The sequence below is a fragment of the Anas platyrhynchos genome, chromosome 4 (assembly GCF_047663525.1).
Source record: "Anas platyrhynchos isolate ZD024472 breed Pekin duck chromosome 4, IASCAAS_PekinDuck_T2T, whole genome shotgun sequence".
Lineage (NCBI taxonomy): Eukaryota > Metazoa > Chordata > Aves > Anseriformes > Anatidae > Anas > Anas platyrhynchos.
In genome coordinates, this window is record NC_092590.1 from 47,018,649 (window position 1) to 47,040,332 (window position 21,684).

General features: G+C 35.5%; 1 protein-coding gene across 3 annotated transcripts in view; it reads left to right on the forward strand.

The window, feature by feature from the left end:
* The window catches only part of PRDM5 (PR/SET domain 5), an 87,302-nt gene that overhangs the window by 34,892 nt on the left and 30,726 nt on the right, over window positions 1–21,684 (forward strand). The window contains exons 9-14 of one of the 3 annotated variants that reach the window (XM_038178714.2): window positions 3,841–3,925; window positions 5,217–5,374; window positions 10,324–10,410; window positions 11,911–12,004; window positions 18,564–18,724; window positions 20,380–20,473. In XM_038178714.2, coding sequence (XP_038034642.1) covers window positions 3,841–3,925; window positions 5,217–5,374; window positions 10,324–10,410; window positions 11,911–12,004; window positions 18,564–18,724; window positions 20,380–20,473 — 679 coding nt within the window. Of the gene's footprint in view, window positions 1–3,840; window positions 3,926–5,216; window positions 5,375–10,318; window positions 10,411–11,910; window positions 12,005–18,563; window positions 18,725–20,379; window positions 20,474–21,684 lie in introns of all 3 variants that reach the window. The other 2 variants (XM_027456889.3, XM_027456890.3) reach the window with 2 other exon arrangements.

Sequence of the window (21,684 nt, forward strand, 5' to 3'; positions counted from 1 at the left end):
AATTATTCTTTGTCTTATCCCAGACAATGCCAAGAAAAGTTCATCACCATCTTCTTTGTAGCAGATCAGCACACTGAAAAATTGTTATGAACATCCTTTGTCTTTTCTGAATTGTATAAACACAATTATCTTAACCTTTCTTCGTGCACCTGCTTTCCCAAACTATTTAATTTTTTGAAGGCATTTTCTTCCTGTTGATTTTTTCCTTTTCGCCTTTATGCTTGCTAAAGTCAGCTGCCCAAACAAGCGGAGCCATGATGCTTAGTTGAGACCTTAATAGTCCCAAGTAGAGGAGAGTGATCTGGGGACCATGTTTTTTAACAGCAGAATCAAATTTATTATTCATACTTTGTTTGGAATTCATTATTATTCTCTGTAGTGGTCCTACTAGTTTCTTTGATATATCCATCCTACATACAGAGTGGTTTTTGAGCTTCATTCACTGTGTGGAAATCATTTTGCATTCTGTTTTTGTACTCGTTAGGCATTACGATCCTATCCAGAATAGTGTCATCAACTTTTTTTTTTACTTTATATTCCGAATATATTTATATTTATACTCCCACATTACGTATGCTAATACAGTCCTTATCCTGCACGATGCTTACAAATCTTCAACAACAGTTATGGTGTTACTATGTTCCTGCTTATTATAGTAGTCATCAGTATCTTTTTATTCTCCCATCTGTCTGTATTCACCTGTTTTCTTTGTCTTGTCCTCTAATTGTAAAGTGACAGCCTTCTACCTCGTTATTATAGTTGGGCTGTAACATTATATGGTAATGAAAAATAAATTAAAATAAAAAATACCAGCAACCACAACTCAGCAAATGCAATACAGGTGCTTACAGAACACTGGGTGAAGGAAATGTCTTAAAACAACTGCCTGTATGAAATGCAGGATTACTTCTCTGGTAAGACTTGTTTGTGCTGTTGCCTTTCTGGATTTCTTTGCAGACTTCTTAGAAGAATCTGTAAGATTCCATTAAGAGACATGCTGCAATGTGATCTGCCAGAGAGAAAATTACAGAGCTGAGGAGGAGCATACTGATCTGCTTGAAGAGATTTTATGAAGAAAACGTGATTCATTCTTAACTTACGGTCCTTTCTGCCTTATAGAGGGAGACTTCATGCAAAATCATGCTGAGGAGAACCACTCTTAAACATTATCTGTTTTCTTTTTCCTGCCTTTTTTTTCACCTAGCAGGTCCATGTGTCTCTGCATTATTTTTTTCTGCGTTTTTTTGTTCAACATGAGCCAATGTTTTGTTTTACTGTGCAATCTTTGTCATGATTGCTGTGAAAATTGCAGAAATGTACTGAAATCCAAATGTCAAATATCATTTAGAAATTGTCTGATCATGGAGTAAATTCAGTTGAATGCAGTCTTCTGGTATCCTTACATTCTTAAAAGCACTTTCTTCTGACCCAGAGTCTCATCCAATTCATCCAATTCTTGAAATGGTAGATTGAAATTCAAGTTAGTTTTTGAAAGTGTTTAACCTGGGTAACTTTTATCTTCCAAGTTTTACTGCAGTTTTACCCCTAGGACTCTTTTGAATGACCTTTCGTTTTTCAGTAGACCTCATGAAAATTTTAAGATGGACAGTCCTGGTTGTGAAGGCATATATTTATCTGAGTATACATTAATGTAGCTCAGATGTTTGCTAGTTTGTATAGCACTTATTAACTTGTTTTCTGAAAATATAGCTCTTCAAAGCCCTGTGCAACAATTTCCAGTACGTTCTGACTGTAATGCAATAGAAGTTAGCTGTTAAAGAAGATAACTGTTACAGCCCCCCTAAAAAGAGTAATGTTATTATATTAATAAATCATTGCACAATCACACCTGTGATATTACTGCATTGAATGAACGGATTTGCATAGTGTACTCATAAAGCATATTACTTTATAAGTTTTCTTAAAATGAAAATTTGTTTGAATATTTTTGTTAATAAAAAATATTTGCTATATGTTGGTACCGTTTTACTATGTGATTGTGTAGTTTTGTAACTGATTGAAGAGTGCTAGCAATAGATTAATGTTTGATAGCTACAGCTGTTTAATGCACATACACACAAGTCTGTCTGGTTCTTTTCTAAAGAATTGATTAGAGTACCAGCTTACCAGCTATAGAGTATGCATTTGATATCAATAGCTTTTTAAAGTCTGCACACTCAAGTCTGTCTGAACACAAATGTACTCAGTGAGACTGTTTGATAAACAATGACCATAAATTGAAATCAGACAATTGTGTAGAGGTAAAGCACAACCTTGGATTCTGATGTGTTAAATAGTAGACTTAAGAATACCTTATAAGTTATTTCAAGGAACTGTGGCAGGGGGATTCTGATATTACTCAATTGCAGAGCTTACATGTAAACTTCATTCAGCAGTCTAAGTCAAAGTCCAGATCACTTTGGAAAGGGTAGAGTAGTAGATTGTTTGTGTATATAAGAGAAATTAACCTGAAATGCAGCTGGGTAAACAGGATATTTCAAATGAATGATCTTTACTTGTGCTTAACACCTGGTTCTGGCTAAGTATTTGGTTAAGCATCACTGTCCAGAGTATGCAAACTTACAGAGATTGCAGGAAATGGCATAACCACTCTTTAGAGCAAGGTAAATGTTTTAGCAAACTAAAGTTAGTTTGGGACTAGCAGAATAAAAAGCAGCAGAATAAAAACATGGTGAAGCAGCATTCTTACGGAGAATCTCTTTTTATTTTTTTCTTTTATTTTAAGTGGAGGTCTTAGTTGATCTTTTTTACTGTGCTGTCCACAAACGTTTTTCATTAGAGTGTTGCACTGAACCTTTAATATTTGTTATTTTTAGCTGCTAGATTCTCCTACAGAAAGCTTGTGGAGCTCCCCAGAAACGTTTCATGAAATGTGATCTGTGCCAGGAAGTTTTGCTGTCTAAGGCTGTAGTTCCAAAAGGCTAAAAAGTATGTTTAGTTGCGCTGTGACCAGGTCAAGGTGAGGCTGCTGAAAGCAAGTGTAACACAGGGGAAGGTGAATGATAACCTGGACAGGGTTTGCCATTGTAAAAGTACTTGTGCTGCATGAGTTGCCTCTGTTCAACAGATTAAATAACCAAAATGGTGAAGTCATTTCTTTTATCAGTATAATTACCAGTATAATTACTCTGACTTTGAATTTTTTTAAAGAATTTGTTTTTTTCCCATGTTCTTTAGCTGATGGTAGATATTGCCAACAACCTGGTTGTTAGCCATGTATGCAAATATCCTTCATGCATGCCTTATTTGTATGTGCTATGTCTGGGAGTGGAAATGTACTGAACTGAATGAAACTAAGACCTACGAAATTCTACATAAATGTGGCCTTAAATGGTTTGGTGGAGCACAATCATTTTAAAACCACACCTGTATTTAATCAGATTCTCTTTTCTATGAGTAGAGATAGATCCTAATAGAGTTTGATGGTATTTGTATTTTGAAATTATGAAGTAGTTATTGTGTTGTTATTTTTACTTATGGCAGATTTACTAGAAGGAAATGTTCTCAAAAGGTATTCTGCATCCAATTTTTAAGCTTTCACATTAATCATATTTTAAATGGATTGGTTATTATGATTTTGCATAGCCTTTGTTTTGGAATAAATTTTAGTGATTTAAAAAAAATGATTATGAATACTGTTTTTGAGGGATACTGTTGTTCATTGGGGGACTAGCAAAAGGGATATCACAATATCTGTAGGTATTAGTGTAGTTGATGGCTAAGAAGTAGTTACGGTCTGTTAGAGAATTTCTGTATATGTAAGATGTGCAATCTTGTTTGAGACAGGTATTTAATTATCATTAAATGCTCATTTTGCAGGTTCATGAGACCTTTGAGTGTCAGGAATGTGACAAGAAATTTATTTCAGCTAACCAGCTAAAACGCCATATGATAACTCATTCAGGTAACACACAAAATGACACAAACCTATATATAATGTGTTACATATTTAGTGTATATTCAGTTTTACCTGAATTGCTTGCTTATAGAAGGCTTAACAAATTTGTTCTGTGTTGCCCTTGGTTGTTCAAGCAGGTCGTAGATTGCAAGGAAACCATCTAAGTTATTGTTTCGAAGCCTTTCAAAAATCCAAGTGTAATGTAGTGTTCTTACACCTGTTGCTGCTTTGTCAAGCTATTTTCTCATGCTAGTTGGCTAGATGATGTCAGTTAGCTGGGATAGGGCAAAAGATTGTTGCTTGGCTTATAGAGGAGGTGAACTAGTGAGTGGCATTTTATGTTGAAAAGAAGAGCATGGGAGCTGAGGTATGCTGTCAGGCAGAGATTTGTGATGAAAGGGGAAATATTCATATATATTTATTTATATATGTTTAGTGGGCTCATATATGCACAGAGCTTTCAGTCAGAGGAAAACAGCTCATACCCCACACCGTTTCGTAGCCCACACACAAAAGTTTCATTGTGCCTGTTTTCTGCCAGAACAGGTCACTGTGAGCAGGGAGCTGCCTGTCCATAGGCTTTGCAGTAGAACACAAATTGGCTCTGCCAGGATTTCTGATCACTGCAATCTAGTGAATTTATATCTTTCACCAGTGATTAGAAACATCAACCAATACAATAGAAACACAAATGTTGTTCTGTCAAATACATTAACATTTTAAAAATGCAGGTTTTTACAGCTGCAGAGGCTTGTAATTGAACTGTTTTCTTGGTATCAGTCCACACCAAAAGCTCATTTCTTGTAACATAATCTATATCTCAGAGGCTCTTAGCTTGCTTTTGACATTTTTGGATGAGCATTAATGTTGCAGTCACCAGTCAAAGCATAAAGGCCTTTTTCATAGCAATTTTTGGTTTTGAAAGCTAATATGTATATTGTTAATTAAGTTTTAAAACATTTAAACTGTCATGCCCTCTTTCACATTTGTAATCTGGAAACAGGGTTTTCCTCTTTGAAGTCATTCTCTTTTGATTTAAGCTAATTAATCAGAATTTAGTTTTAGCAATGATTATTGCAAAGAATGTGCCAATTTCTTGAGATACACCATGGCTCATCTTTTGTGAAGTGACATAACTGTCTAACATAAAGGGCATTAGTTGTCTTTCTAATTGGTTTAATCTTAATTGGGTTGACTTAATTGCAAAAATCTCTCTGAGGAGATGACTGTCTCTGCCTTTCATCTTCTCCCCCTGTATAAAACAGGAGATTAAATGTCCCCCACTCATTTTCTACAGAAAAACGCCCCTACACCTGCGAGGTTTGCAATAAGTCCTTCAAACGACTTGATCAAGTGACTGCACACAAAATAATACACAGTGAAGATAAACCTTATAAATGCAAGCTTTGTGGAAAGGGATTTGCCCACAGAAATGTTTACAAGAATCACAAGAAGGTAAAGCACTCTGCTGTTGTTGTTTACAGGTCTGCCAGCCTCAGATTTACAGATATTTTTTCTTTAAATGGTTGAACATTAAGCTCTGGCATGCTTATAAACATGGGATTAAAGTATTGGAAAATGTATTTTTTTTAGTGATTGTTGTTATAAGCAAAATCTCAAGATAATTATTGTGGTTAGAACAAAATAAGTGAAATAAGAAGGAAATCACACTTGCTTGATTAAAAGCATCAAATAAATTCCCATTTTGATTTTTTTGTTTTTGTTTTATTATTTTTTTTAACATTAGTATCTCAAGTTAAATTTTAAACTGATCTAAAATCTCTTCAATTTTATTTTTTAAAATACCACATTTGAATAAAACTGTAGTCCTGTTGCAGTCATTCCTAGTTGTTAGACTTAGCAGTAGATGCTCACCAAGCTATACTGGATTTGCACTGAGTAGTGTTTGCACATTGAAACAACATCAGAAGAAACATTACCTGAGAAATAGGCTCCTGAAAGGATGCTCTGCTTCTGTTGATTTAAACTCAAATCTGCTTGACCTAATTTTCATAATGCTTGTCATTAATTTTAACATGGGTTTACATTTTTAATGGCAAAGCTGTATCCACAATGGCTGTATCAGAATTATAAGACAGAAGAAAATCTCTATTTTTGTGCCCATTATTTGGCAGTATTTTATTTTTATTTTTTACTTTTCCCTTTTCTTTCCCCCTTTTGATGAAGCTGATACACCCACACTTACAAGTCTTTTGCAGTTTGGCTCATGTTATATGCCATCTGGGAATTTGGCACAGGATCTTTGCACTATCTCTTGCACTTTCAGCAATAAATCATATTAGAGTAATAATAATGCCTCTCATAGGGTAAAATGGTGATGACTGTCTAAAACAGAAAACAAGCAGAAATCTGCTGAAAGACAAGATTCACTCCCATATATGTTGTGGTTACATCTTGTGTTTTAGACTTTAATGGGGCAGAATCTCACAAATTGGATATATTCTAAGAAAATATACAGAAAACTGGACAGATACTTCTGTATCTTAAATTAATAGTTTTTATGTGTTTCCCATGTTAATTTGCAGCTGATGACTGATAGGGAATTTTGGCTGTGGGTGGACTTTGGGATAAGTATGAATAATGAGCAAACACTTTGACCCAATTCATTGTTCAAAAGAGCAGCACCACTAACATAAGCAACGATTGCATAAAAGAATGCCACAGAATTGGTTCTTGTGTCTGTCAAGAATTAGAGACTCCACATAATAGGAGAAACATTAAAATTTAGACAGTGTTAGCAAGTACCTAATTTTTGACAGAATTCTTTAAAGCATGTTGGAATACTTATTTTCTGAACCTGTTTGCACATAGTCCTATAATGAGAAAAAATTATTTGTGTCTTTACATAAAGTTTACCCAAACAGTTGTGCATATTCACCCACCTACATTTAGGTTTCTAATTTCACTTGCTAAATGAAGGGATAAGACTGAGAGACAGGACTTGATGTAGATCTCGTGAGTTGCTTTTCTGAGACACCTATGTTTCTACTGAGTATAGAAGTTTTAAAGATACTGATTAGCAGAACAAGGTGTCTAGGTTTGGCCTTAGCTGTCCCTAAAATCTTCAGTTCAGTAACATATCTTTAATAAAGGTAAACAAAGAGAGGTGGTACATAATAGAGGGAAATATGAATATGTATACACAAAACAAATTGTAAGGTGTAAGCCAAGTATACATTAGTTTGTGATGCCAAAATAGTTTCAAGTGCCATTATTTTGGCAGCGCTGTAATACTATGGAGGAAGAGAATGAGAGTTCTGTTTCTTGGTCACAGAAATGATGAACCAGTAAGAGTAGAAATGTAAACTTTTATTTCTCATACTTTTGCATATTTGTTCTACTCAGGTTTTTAATGAGTCTTCAGGTGCGTACTCCCTGAAGACCACACTCCAGGTTTCATTTTCTTCTGAAGCAAGAAAAATTGACCTCAATTATAATTGAAATTATAAGTGCTTTTTTGAGTTATTCCTTTATGGACGCTATCTGTTTGTTTTCTTTTTTTTTTTTTTTGTTGGAAATATCAGAATAAAAATGACATTTGGCTCTCACAACAGATGTAAGAAAATATTTCTCAGATGTAAGTCATTTCAAAGGTACAGAAGGAGATTAGTTCCTTGCATTTCGCTGGAAGATAGACAGTGGTTTTGCTATGAGCACATCCACTCTGTTTAGTGGAGCGCTGGGATGTGAACCCCAACTTAGTACTCATTAAACCCTTGTAGGCACAGATCTGAGAGGCAGGAGCCGTTAGTCTTTTCGTGGTATCACTCTGATGGACTGCTGCTGCACACAAGCACTACGCTGCTCTGTGTAGGTGCATGTGAAGCTTGCTTTGTCACTTGCTTGGAGATAGTGTTATACAGCGTGGAAAGAGCTCAAATGTCTTGAAAAAGCTCAGACTAAATCACTGAGTGGTCATGGGAAGAATATGGTTCCATTTTTTATGACAAAGTGTAAGGATTAAAGTTGTGTTATTGCAGTGGAAAATTCCACTAACATTGCATATTCAAAAGTAGTTGTGCAGGCATAACAGTGGGAGGGAATGTTAAGATAAGCACATAAGAGAAAGAGAATGCTATCTGAAATTAAGAGATGAGCACAGTATTATGTTGTGTTACAGACAAAAGTAGTCACTTTTCATTTAGGACAGACTGGATGAATGTGAGTATTCTGTGCCATGTAATGCAGGTTACTTCTATACAGGACAATGCAAAGTTTTCACTCCATCTGCTACTTTGCTATGTATAGAGGATGAGTTCAGAGAATAAAATATGAGGAAATGACAGTGAGCAGAAGTAGGTCACCAGACATGGGATTTTAAAGGGTTTATGGTTAATCCAGTGATATTTGGTCCTGGGGAGCATAATGATTTAAAACAGTTGCGTTCCTTCATCTTCTCTGCTGGGAATGGGTAGCCTTGGGCTGGGTTTGAACTTCCACAGATGCTATTGTAGGAAAGGCTGCCGTGAGATATTCCTTAAAAGCCCGTCCTTAGTTGCTTTGATTGTATGACTGTCCAAAAAGTGCACTGAATTCTTCTGAAAATGGCCATCTGCAAATCTTAAAGGATTGGAGGTGCAGGCTTTTTGTGGAATGATGACTTCATTTTGTATGGTTTCTGATGACAGATGCCAGCGCCCATACTGTATCCAAATGAGTCTAATCCAGCATCTATAGTTTCTGTACCTTTCAAAATACTGCAATCAGTGGTATCCAACAGAAAATAAGGAAATTAGAAAAGAATTGTTTACTTGATTGTAAAGTATTTAAGGGGATATAAACATGGAAAACAACTTAAAGAAGTGTATTTAATTTTTGTAATCAAATAGAATCATAAATTGTGTTTTTCTACATAGTGAATATGCAAGTAGAGGGAAATGTATATAATATAGAAGGAGTTTTTGGTTTTGTAGTGTTGTTTATGGTCCTACTGGCATTTTAACAGTAGAAATGTTGATTCAGCAATTTGGATCTCCTCTAGAGGAGACAACAGTAAAAACATCCGTTTTGTGTTTGTGCTTTATTTTCTGTTCTCCAGCATGCTGGGAATGTCTGGTGAAGAAGTAGCACAGAATAAAGTGATGGTATTTTTTTAGTCTAGATAGAATCTTTCTCTTTGGACTGTGATTATAAAGAGTTGCAGTACTGCATCCAAACATTTAATGCATTTCAAAGCTTAGCTTGCTACTGATGTACAGAAAAAGCTATGGATAGTTTAGAAAACTGTCTAAAGCTTCTATTTAGTGGTAGAACATCAGGTCACTGAAGCTAATTGCAATGTTAGCAATATGTGCTGCTTATATTCTACTCTATTTCAGGTTGTAAAATGAGACTATAACTTATATTGTTTAGTTTGACTACCACCTTTTTCTGAATTCTAATGCTGCAGACTTCCATACTGGATGTTTCATCATATTTGAATGGAAGGCAATTATAGAAATCTCTCTTATGAGAGCAACTGCAGTCCATTTTTCCATATGCAAATCCAGAGCAGTCTAGTGCATTTTGCAAGATGCTGCTGGGACCCCTATCCAAAAATAAAATCAGTTATTTAATTGTATGAGCATAGTCTATTGCTTTGTAGTGCTGTGTACTTACATGTAGCTAAAAAACAAAGCAGGTACACAGTGCACACATAGATTAGGCTACCAGATACGTACATGTATCCTATTATATAGCAGATTGTATGGCTATTTAATACATTACGTCTCTTCTAGCAGCTTTTAGTAAACTTGCTAGCTGTTTTTAAATATTTAATGTAAGCTTGACAAATGTACTGGCCCACTTTTGGGATTTGGAGTTCCTGTAGTATAAATGTGCTGCTCATAGTTGATCCCAAGCTTGCATAACTAAGTGAAGAGGTTAGACAATGGTGTTGACACATGCATCTCAAAGTGCATGTGCCTTGACAGCTGATATTTTTCTGCCCCTTCTGTGACTGAATGGAAGCTCTCTCTTTTCTGGAACTTATTAGTAGGACATAGGAGGACGGTATTAGAACTAATGTGCTTGTTTGCGGGTATATCTTTGCTCATTAAGATTTTCATGGCTTTTTGTAACACACACAGCTTGTTTCTGGGCTTTTCACAGATGGGGCAGATGAAACGGGATATCTGTGTACCCTTGCATGTGGGTATGACTAGTTAGACATTTGTAGTGAAGTTCAGAAATGTAGGTGAATTCTTGTATTTTGTTCAGAAGTGTAGAACTGGCAAGAGGATGCTAAGAAGGAATTATATGCAAGTGACTGTGCTCTTCAGAACTATCACTGAAGTGTTCTAAAACAGGGCATTTTTAAAGTAAATGACATGAAATTTGCGCTCGTGAAAGGTGCCAGATTGACAGCCCTAGAGACTGAACCCTTCTATTTATCCACAGAACAGGTACAGCACAGACAGCAGCACTGCGAGCTTCCCCACAGTGTCTCGTCAATATGTCTCAACCCTGTTCTGGAGGAACCACCTATTGAGGTGAGAGGGTAGTTCAGTCTCTTCATGTCCTGTCAATCCTTGGCCTGACTGCTGAGGTTGCCAAGCAGGGTGTCAGCTAATGCAAACTGTGATGTAAACCTCTAGCAGCTGGATTCAGCAGATTTTATATAACTTGTAATATATTCCACGTGTTTGACAGTGCTCCACTTGCATTTTTGCTTTAAGTGACGTAGGCTTGGGGTCAAAGAACTCACTTTGAGTCCAAAACCTCCGTATAACATTGCAAGTACTCTAATGTTTGGCACTGTTATTTACATGTACGTGAGAGGACGTTTGTGTTAAAAATCAGTCTTGTTTTGAGGCTGTGAATTTACATGTAAGTTATTACACTGGCTCCCCATAGTCCTTTTTTTCCTCCCCATTTTTAAGGGATAGCTATAAATGTCATAGGGTATTAGGAAGTTTTCTTCCAAAAGCAGAAATGGATCATATGCACATGTACTATGCTAGTATTTACCACTACCCTACAAAATTAATTAATTCTCCTGTTTTCATACATACTACAGAACATTTACTGTCCATCCCTTTTTCTCCTTGGCACTCAAGTTTCCATTTAAGGTTTTTGCAAGCTAATACCATGTTCACACACTGATGCTTTAAAAATGTGCTTTCCTTTGCAAAAAAAATAGTAGGAAATTGGGTAGATAAATTGTATAGATTACTTTACTATCTATAGTGGGATAGCACTCAATATCACTAGGAAATGTGGAGAGGAAAAGGGAAATTCACAACAGTAGGATGAAGCTGGATGTTTCCCAAGCTCAAGAAAAGAAACATGCTTCTGCAACTCTGCAGTTTGTGAGATTCATCCAAACTTAGCCTTTTATTTTATTTATGGCTTTGAAGGCTGTTTCTATTTTTCTCTTTTTGAAGGCTATTGAGACTGTTTCTCAGCTATGGTGAAATTTTATTACAACAAACAAAAATCTCAGTTCTGATGCTTCTGTGTGTTTTTTGTTTCTTTTAAAATATGAAGGTCAAACAAGGATACGCAAGAGTAGTCTCATGATTTGAGAAATTTTCTTTGCCAAATTTTAGACTACTATCTTGAGATAATCAGATTAATTTTAATGTAAACATTAACTTAAAAAAAAAAAAAATCAGGATTTTGTGCACACCTCTTTAATTTTAAGGTTTTTATTTGTGTTAGTGAGTATGTAAGGCCAGTGTTAGTGCTGACAAAGAAATAAACTAATCTTGTAGTTTTCCTCCTGGTTATTTTGTATATTTGTTTCTATTTACATGCATGTGTCATATAACACTTCTGAGGACCGGGTTGGTGCATTAATTCAGTAGCTGCTATGCTGACTTTTAGGATTCAAGATGATGGCAGAATGATTGTTTTAATTCCCTGTCCCCTGATACTTCAACTTGTTATTATATCCCCTCCTGAATCCAGTCTGGAAAATTAGCTATAATTACTGTAATGACAGCTAATTGATTTCCCTGAGCCTCTAACATGTTGTCTTTCATCTGCAGACCCATTCTGAAGAGAGACCGTTCCAATGTGAGGAATGCAAAGCTTTGTTCCGAACCCCATTCTCTCTACAAAGGCATCTGCTAATCCATAACAGTAAGTACTAAGTCAGAGAGGAAAAAGAACTTCCTCACTTCTCATAGTTGACTGAGAAAAACAGATGTATGGCACCTTGCTCTAATATACAGCTTGCTATGTTAAATTAGTCTTAAAATTGAACTCTGACCCTGGGAGTTAGAAAATACAGAGCCAAATTCAAACCTTGCCTTTGAATGCACTTATATGCAAATCCAAATGCACTGTAGAAAATGTGTCCATGCTTTGACATCTGATGATGAGATTTCTTTCTGCGCTAAATGTCACAGTAGTACTTACATTTTAAGAAAGGAGAAATGGAAGTAAAGATAAGTAGGTGGCTTGCTCAGCTTTTGTAGGTAATCCATTTCAGAGAGACTGAGACTGAGATTGTCTCTTCTATGCCAGTCCAGGCTTCACTATAAGGTAATGTTTCCTGCCCGTAGGATATAACTAGCAGCCCAGAAGAATTCCGTGGCCGTTTTTCCTCATGAGTAATGTGTTCTTGGCAGTCTGTACTGTTTTTTAAATGACTGTTTAAAGATTTATTTTTATGGAGTTTTCGCCATCTAATGTTTACAGAGCCCTAAGCTGCCACTCAACCATGTGATTGTCAGCAGTTTAGATTTTAGAAAAATATTCATGATTGAAAATTATTGTAGCTTAGATGGCAGTGCTTTGGTATGAGGAATATTTAGATTGGTATAATTTAAAAGGTAGGCTTTCCTCTCTTAATCCAGTATAACAGTGTTTATGGTAGATGAATTATTAGACTGGAGTGCTTGGCTTCTTCTTTTATAATTATCTTCTAAACCTACCACAATTTCACAAAGCACTGGATTTCGTAAAATCTGTATCCAATGTAAAACATTAGAAATGTTACAGGGGGAGGAGGGAGTTTGAAAATGTTCAGTAACATATGTATTCCTAAGTTCTATGCAGTGATAGGTGGACTAGGTGGATATGTTTGCAGGCTATCCAAAAGCAGTATTTTACAGTGTCCAGAATTTTCTGCACTGGTAAAAGGTAAAAGTCCCTATAAAAACACGCTTTACCTGTCACTCCCCTTCCCCCCTCCTCCCCCCAAGGAGTGTGGGAGCTCAGGAAATTTGAGGTCTTTGAATCGAACATGATTTGTGGCTTTCGGTGTTCCTGAACCACCACCATTTAAGCAAATACAAGTATTTCAGCCTGCGACCTAATCAGTCCTTCCTTGGTGCAACAGCAGTCTTGTTGAGGAGCAAAGGTTTTTAAAGTTAATAACTTCTTCTGCCTTATTAGGTAAAACTGTCTCCAAAATAAGTCAAAACATTAAAATAGTAATGTTTGGTATGTTTATTTATCACAGGGAAGATTGTCTCTTCTCATTTTTTGGAAATCAAACAAACAAACAAAAAAACACAACAACAACAAAAAAACAACAGACCTTCTTACCAAGTAGTTCTTAGTGCAACAGAACATGGTCCAAAACCTTTATGGTCATACTGCATCTCTATCATCCTTTTATAAAAGAAATGTTGATAGACCTATAAGCAAAATTAAAAGTTAAAGTTATGACTAGAAGAATCTAGTTCTAGTTCAGTTCAAGGCTGTGATTAAAAAAAAAAAATAGGTCGGCTAGTCTAAGAACTTGTGTTCCAGGTGAAGAAATATAGAACTCTTCTCCTGATGACATAATTCTGAAATTGACAGGTTATGTTGGTATGAAATAAAGCAGATTTATAGGCATTGTCCAGCTACATTTGGGAGATAGTGTCTCTCATAGCACTGAAACATACCTTTCTTTAGAAAGGAGAGAAACAAAACCCTCTCTGGATGTGTTTGGCTGGCTTTACTGATCTGTGCTGTAGGAAACAAAAACTTTTTTGTGAAGCTTGAAATCTCTAGGAAAAAATGAAGTTGAGCCTGCACGATACATTCCTTTTAAATTCAGTATTCCATTGTTTTAGAAGGAGGCATGCTGAAGAATGATATGGAATGCCTTAAATGTTATTTTACAAACTTAATTTACTAGAAAAAATAAGCATATTTCATAAAGTTCATTTTTCAGGCATACCTGTCTTGAAATTTGCAAGACACAAGACATCACACATATAATTTTCCAAACTCAAGATTAAATATACCGGTTCATGAGGCCATAAGAGATCTGGCTGACAGGAATGAGAAACTCAAAGCAGTTTATTGGGTCATTCAGTTTTCTGGAGCTGTGGAGGCACGCATGAAGGGGAATTTATCTGTTGAGAAAGACATCATCCTTTTTATGTATTTGTTTTCTAGTGTAAAAATCTATGTGCAGAACATTTGATAGTAAGAGAAATAATCATTAGTTCATTTTACAGGGTTTGGTGGAAGTGGATATTGAACATTGCACTTTTCAAATAAAGCACAAGTAGCCCTGTTTTTCATTGTTGTTTTTTTTGTTTGTTTTGTTTTGTTTTTTTGTCATAAAGAGAGCACATCAGTGGAGTAGAAAAAAACAGTCCAAGGAAAGACATTCACATTATGATATGTACTTCTGAGGGAAAATGCTGTAGGATATATTATGTCAGGATCTGCTTCCATATTTGGAGGCATTTACAGGTACTGATACATAGTTTCATGTTAAGCACTACTTAAAAGTTTTCCTCCTTCAGTGGTTTCAAGAACTGAAGTCAATGATGTACTTTGTTTGTTTCCACGTTCTAGAGTGCCTAAGTCTGAAGAGAATATGTGTATTTTTTTGTTAATGTTTTATTTTGTAACATCTTAATCTAGCACAGTGCAAACCTATTGACTGAAAATGCAGAAAGAAAATACTTACTTCATTTCTTATACATAGATATTCAAAATTATTTGCTACCGATAATAATATTTTTATCTACCAAAGGCAGTGGAAAGACTTTGGTTTTTGGCAGTGACAATTCTTGAGCAACCAGCATGCTCTTACGTTTACTGTACGAAATCTCTCTTTTTATCACAACATGAGATACCATGAAATAAATTGTGTAGCTCTGTTTTTTGCTGCAGTTTTTTACGAGAGGATTTTCAAAGCTGCTCAGGGAATTTTGATGCTCATGTCTTGTTGTAAATGATTTATACTTTTGCTTTATGCCATTTAGGAACCTTTTGAAACTCTTTGCAGCTAGTATTCTTTATGAAGTTTTCATGTGTCTTTGTTTATGGTTTGAAAAAGAGAAGGAAAAAGGCCAAAGACTGCTAAACGAGCCAACTGTGAGTGGGGGATAGTGTTCTGATGGCTCTTCTATAGTGAGGTATATAGTTTGTGATTAAAAAAGGAAGTTGAGGAGAAACAATGATAATATGCCTTTATCTAGTACAATGTTTGAAGAATAAAAAACAAACAAACAAAAAAAAAACACAACAAAACAACAACAAAAACACTACTTTTAGTCTTCCCATCACTTTGTTGAAAAATTTTGCCAAAGTGACACCAAGACAATTTGGCTGACAGACCTGTGTATAGTGGAAGATTATTATAGTGTGTACACAGGAGAGACTAGTTAGTTCTGACTGCCTGGTTTTGGAGGACTTTTATTTGAAAAATGGTTGATCTTTTAATACTGTATTATTTTTTGTTGTTGTTTGAAAGTTATTTTATCATAATAGAAGTGCAGTACTGAAAATCACAGGAAAGGTTACAAATAGAACTGTAAAATAAAAATGTTGAATCCTCCTGAGACTCAACAAATGTCAAATTTTGTCATAAATCATGATGGTAAGTGTATGGACATCATACAAATATTTTTTAATTTAGAAGACATGGTAATTTGTTCAAATGGTTTGGTATTGCTTTCTTTTTTTTTCCCAATTTGTTTTCAGGAGCTAAGTTATTAAAAGAGAGACAAAGAAACATATAGGCAACCAAATGAATTCAGTAAGTGTATAAGTTCTTATGAGAAGTAAATTTCAACAGAAGTTACTTGAATATTTTCCCTTTGTTGAAATGAAATGATGTTACTTAGTAAAAATAGCAATGACTTCACTTGGTTAGCAGGGCAGTCTCGTGTTCCCAAGACGACTCGCTTTGTTAGCAGTGTGGTCTCATGTTCCCAAGATGAGAACAGAAGAGACTCAATAGGCAGTTAGAAGCAGCATAAGTGTTAATCCTCCACATAAAGGCATATATCCGTGTTGACCTTGAATTTTTTTCTGAATAGCTAGACTGGAAGTATTTTTAGGGTAAGACAACATATACTCTTATACCTTTTAGCATTTTCTTGCGTTATCCAAGACAAATCTGCCTTCGTTTCCAAACTGAAAAAAGAATGAGCAGTTTAGGGGCTGGGGAGAAGACAACTGTGGCTGATTTACGGGGGAGGAAAGCAGCTTATCTGGGCTTTGAAATGTCTGCGGGTACTTGCAGCACCACTGTTTATAAGCTTCACTTGTCATAGAATCATAGAATATCCAAGTTGGAAGGGACCCATGAGGGTCATTAAGTCCAGCTTCCTGGGTCCCCAGAAGACCACAAAAAAAAAAGGCTCAAAGGCTCATGTGTCTGAGAACGTTATCTAAATGCTTCTTGAACTCTGGTAGGCTTGGTTCCATGACTGCTTCCTTGGGGAGCCTGTCCCAGTGCCCAACCACCCTCTTGTTTTAAAAACCTTTTTCTGATATCCGGCCTGATCCTCCTGTCACACTTTCAAACCATTCCCTCAGGTTCTATCGATGGTCAGCAGAGAGAAGAGCTCAGCACCTGACTCTCAGCTCCCCCTTGTGAGGAAGTTGTAGACTAAGGTCTTCTGTCAGTCCCCTCCAGGCTGCACAATCCAAGTGACTTCAGCCGCTCTTCATGCATCTAGGCCTTTCACCCTTTGTTGCCCACCTTTGGACACTCTTAAGTTTTGTGTCTTACATGTATCCAGTGGTGTCCAGAACTGCACACAGTACTCAAGGTGTGGCCACACCAACGCAGAGTAGAGCAGGACAAGCACTTCCCTTTACCGACTAGCAATGCTGTGCTTGATACACCCCAGGATATGTTTGGTCCTCCTGTCCACAACACATGGTTCATGCGCAGCTTTCTGTCAATCAAAACCCCCACATCCCTTTCTGCAGGGCTGTTCTCCATTTTCTCATTCCCCAGTCTGTATGTATAATCAGGGTTGCCCCTTCCCAGGTGCAGGATCTGGCACTTCCTCTTGTTAAACTTCGTATTGTTGGTGATTGTCCAGCTCTCTAATTTGTTCAGATCTTCCTGCAAGGCCCTACCACCCTCGATGGGGTCAACAGCTCCACCCAATTTGGTATCGTCCATGAGCTTGCTCAAAAAACCTTCAATTCCTTCATCCAAATAGTTCATGAAAACACTGAAGAGAAATGGTTCTAAAATGGAGCCCTGTATATGTATTACTTATATGTTACTTATGTGTATAATACTAATATGCACTCACTTATGTTATCAAGAAAAAACATTTTCCAATGCCTTGGCATGTAGCATCAAGTGGGCTTTAATATGCAGCATACTGAAATCAATTTCCATTCATATTGGCCTTTGGACTTGCACCAAGACTGGGATTATTTTAGCCTTTTGTTGAACCACATCAAGGAAATACGTTACCTCTATATGTATATCGTTGCTACTAGAAAAAGTAGCTTTTGCATATAAAGACTGTGTCTTACTCAAATGTAACAGGACGTTGCAGCTCAGACCTTTGTCCTGAAAAATAAGAAGTGGATGATAGTCCTGAAGTTATGGTGGTCTTCTTTTGTAATGCATTTCTTGCTATGAATTTTTTTTTCAGGTATAGGCACGTGATTTCCAGTTTAGGCTGTGGTTCTGGAAGTAACCTTATGCACCACTGATTTCTGAATGAGTGCTATGTTGCAGATGTTTATTGAGATGTATTCTTAATCAAGAAGTTAACAAATAAAAAGAGGACATTCTCTTCTGCATTTACAATAGCAATAAAAAAGAAGGTTCTTGCAATGATTTCTCTGCAGGATCACATATCTTGTTTCTTTTCTGAAAACATGAACATGGATTTTCACAATATGATGTTTCTTCCTCTCTCTGAGATCTTTAGTTGAATTTTGAAACTCTTAGTAATGTTAATTATGTCTCTGTCATAAACTTTAACCACATTACTATAGTTTGAACAGCAGCTATAACACTTAAAATTTTCATCTTTGTCATATGAGTTTCTTTTTATTGATGTGAACGAGAGGTTACTCAAAGCACTTTTTTTTTGTTTTTGTTTTGTTTTTTTGAGAAGTCTTTTACATTCAGGAAGATTTCGTAATATGTAAGCTTCAAAAAATGAAATCTTGTTTTTTGTTACCATAAGGAAAGTCTGTTACTGGAGTTACTGATAAAACCTGTGGTTCTTTTCACAGGTAGCCATTTTGCCTTTGGATATAGAGCTTAACCTCACATTTCTATGTTATTGCCACAACTACCTTCTGCTTTCTTAATTTCCCAGTGACATTTATATCTAATTTGTTGTTCCTTCTCTTTCTGTTCTCAGAACCTAGCTCTTCAATTATCTTTGCTGCTTTTATTCATTTTTATGAAACAATACAAATTTGTGTATTTCCATAAAAAGTTGGTATCTTTAAACCTTGTTTTCTTCTTTATAAGGTGAGAGGACCTTCAAGTGTGATCATTGTGATGCTACTTTCAAAAGAAAGGACACCTTAAATGTTCATATTCAAGTTGTACATGATGGACATAAGAAATATAAGTGTGATCTCTGTGACAAAGCTTTTGTGACACCCTCAGTCCTGAAAAGTCATAAAAAAGTGAGTAGAATAAATTCTTTCATATTTACTCCTTGTGTATCCTTAAGATTGTGGCTAAACACAAAATGCCTAGATGCTTCTGCATTGCTGACTTCTCAGTATAAAGCTGTGTTGATGCTTAATACCCTAAAGTGCTTAATACAGTAGTGGTGTTATTGGTGGTATCCAGAATATGCAGGAAGGCATTAATTGTTAGGAATGAATTAGTAGCTGTCTGTCTGGTATCCCTCATGGTTGCCGTTAGATATATAAGTGTTTTCTAAAGAACCCTATCCTAATCAAGGTGGATTTAACATTTATATCACTGATGTAAGGGAATGAAAATTATGTAAGTCCATCCAGTATTTAAATGATATCTTATTTACTCTTCCTTCAGCTGCAGCATGATATGTATCATGTGAAATAAGGTTTTTTATAATCTAATGGAGAACTTTACAGAATTAAGAATGTTCAATGTCTTTCATTAAAAGAAAAATAGAACAAAAAATTATTTCCCTATCTAAAAAGAATTATGTGCAAAGCTAGAAATCCAGATTGTTAGCTGGACATATAATTTAGTTTATTTTTGTTCCTATCCCATTTAAATTAACAATCATAAATGAAGTAATCCAAAATACTCCACTATAAGATTATTCACAGTTAAAAGGAAGAATTATTCAATAACCTGAGAAATCTTCAGAACTTGGAGTGGAAAGTAGTGTGAAAAATGAGAACCCATGCATGTAACTTATTTCAGGGTGATCACACAGTGTGGATGGGAAAATTTTTGATTTTTTTTTTCCTGTTTGAAATAATATATTTTTTTAAAGGCACTCTAGCCTTAAAAGCTTGATTTCAAAAGACAATCTCAACTTTTGATTTAGTTAGTGACAATTACAATTACAATATTCTTCTCATGGTCAATTCTGTAAATATAGTCTGATTCTAATATTTATTAGGAACAAGACAAGGACCAATACACAATTTGTATTGACGGAAATCAGTGAGAACTTGTGGTTTGGAGGATTGCTGTCTGTCATATTTCGGGTAAACTGATGTCTGTGGTTCGTTCATATGAGACAATGTCAGAAATAATTTACACAAATCTCCATAGAGATGATTTGAAGCTCCAGTTCAAGTTCTGAGTGGGAAAATTGTACTAGTTGAGATAAAACTCTTTAACTACATTTAATAATGAAATAAAATTCTGAGACAGTATAAACTTTTAAACAATATTTCCATTTATTTGGGTTACTCTTGCTAGGTAATCAAGTTATTTTCTGCTTTAGAAACCACTGTCAGAGAAATAAAACTGAAAATCGGGTGGCTTACTCTTTTTAATCATGAAACTAGACAAAGGTGAATCAGGCTTTTGTAATAGTGACTATTTGGGAAATTGTAAACTTGCAAAATGGAAAAAAAAAACAAACTTTTTTTTTGCCATTAATATGAGATTAGTTTAGAAATTCTAGAAGAAAATTGAAAGAATACCCTAATACCTGAGAATCTGTGCCTGATGTGATGGAATAAAATACAAAACGGTTGTTGGAGAGAACAGTGGTTGTTGTCAAGTACAATTAAACTGTTCGTATTTCTCTTATTACAAGGCTATGTTATTTCTCTTACTTTAAGGCTATGTTGAAACTTTCATTCTTGTCTTTGCTTGCCCCTTTCAGACTCACACAGGAGAAAAAGAGAAAATTTGCCCATATTGCGGACAGAAGTTTGCAAGCAATGGAACGCTGAGAGTTCATATTCGAAGCCATACAGGTACAGTGATATTTCTTATAATCAACAGGGAAAAAAAATACCTAACTGTATTCCAAGGTATCTCTAAATTTGTCTACAAATGCTCTGTCTAGCTACAAAAAGAAATACGAATTTACAGGTAGGCTTAACACACTTTTCAGATGTTTTACGTGCTTAATGTATTAAACCAGATTCTATTTTGAACTGTAATTAGGTATGAATATGTATGTATATGTGAGTATTTACATGAACATACACTGTAAGTTCATTCAAGTCTGTGGTTTCTGAGATGTTTTAAAACTCTCATCTCATGTTATTGTAACTTCTTACCTTATCATGGCCTACACATTACCCAAATTAGAACGTTCTACCTTACATTCTAATGTAAATAATTCAAAATGTATTACATTCTAATGTAAATAATTCAAAATGTATTTTCTGTTGCAACATCCAAATCATTCTGCTGTTCTCTTAGTATTTCTAGGTCTGAGTTATGTAACAGACTCTATATTGCCACCCTGATTGCACTACTTTTTCCCTGCTATTCGTTACATTTGTGCTTCTGTAAAATCACTGAAAATAAATTAGTCATGTTGTCATTTAGATAGGTTTCATTTTCTGAGCTTGTGTTTTCTTTTCAAATAAATGGCAGGTAACTGAAAGGGGTTTCTTTGTGATGATTTGTTTCCAACATAAAATGGTATCGATCTGCTTTTGGCAGCCAAAGCATCAGTTTACAAAGAGTCTTCTTGTGACATTTCATTCACTCCACATAAACGAATTTGGTTTGTGGGGAGATGATAGAATTGGGATTTCTAATCATTTGGCTTTCCACTATGTTTGGCAAGTCTTAATCACTTCAGTTTATTAGGACTGCCTGTTGAGATTACAGGTCTTTACTAGTTTGACATATTTTACAGTTTTAGATTTGACTGCCCCAGCTAATAGTAAATTTCACAATCCTATTGTCAGGATAAATGGCCAAACTTTAGCTCCTCTTCTTTGCTAAATTCCATGTTTGGAATCTTTTCTCCTTATAGCAGTTGTTTAATACGTGCATATAAGCTTGTGTATAAGTGTTCTGTGCAGGTAGTTAGCATGTAGTGTGATCATAGGCACAAAAGACACTGAAGGTCCAAGCTGCTAAGACACAATCACAATACAACAGGTCTCTTTTGTCCATTCCTCCTCTTTATTTTTGTTCTTTCTCCATCTACATCTCCATCTTCTCA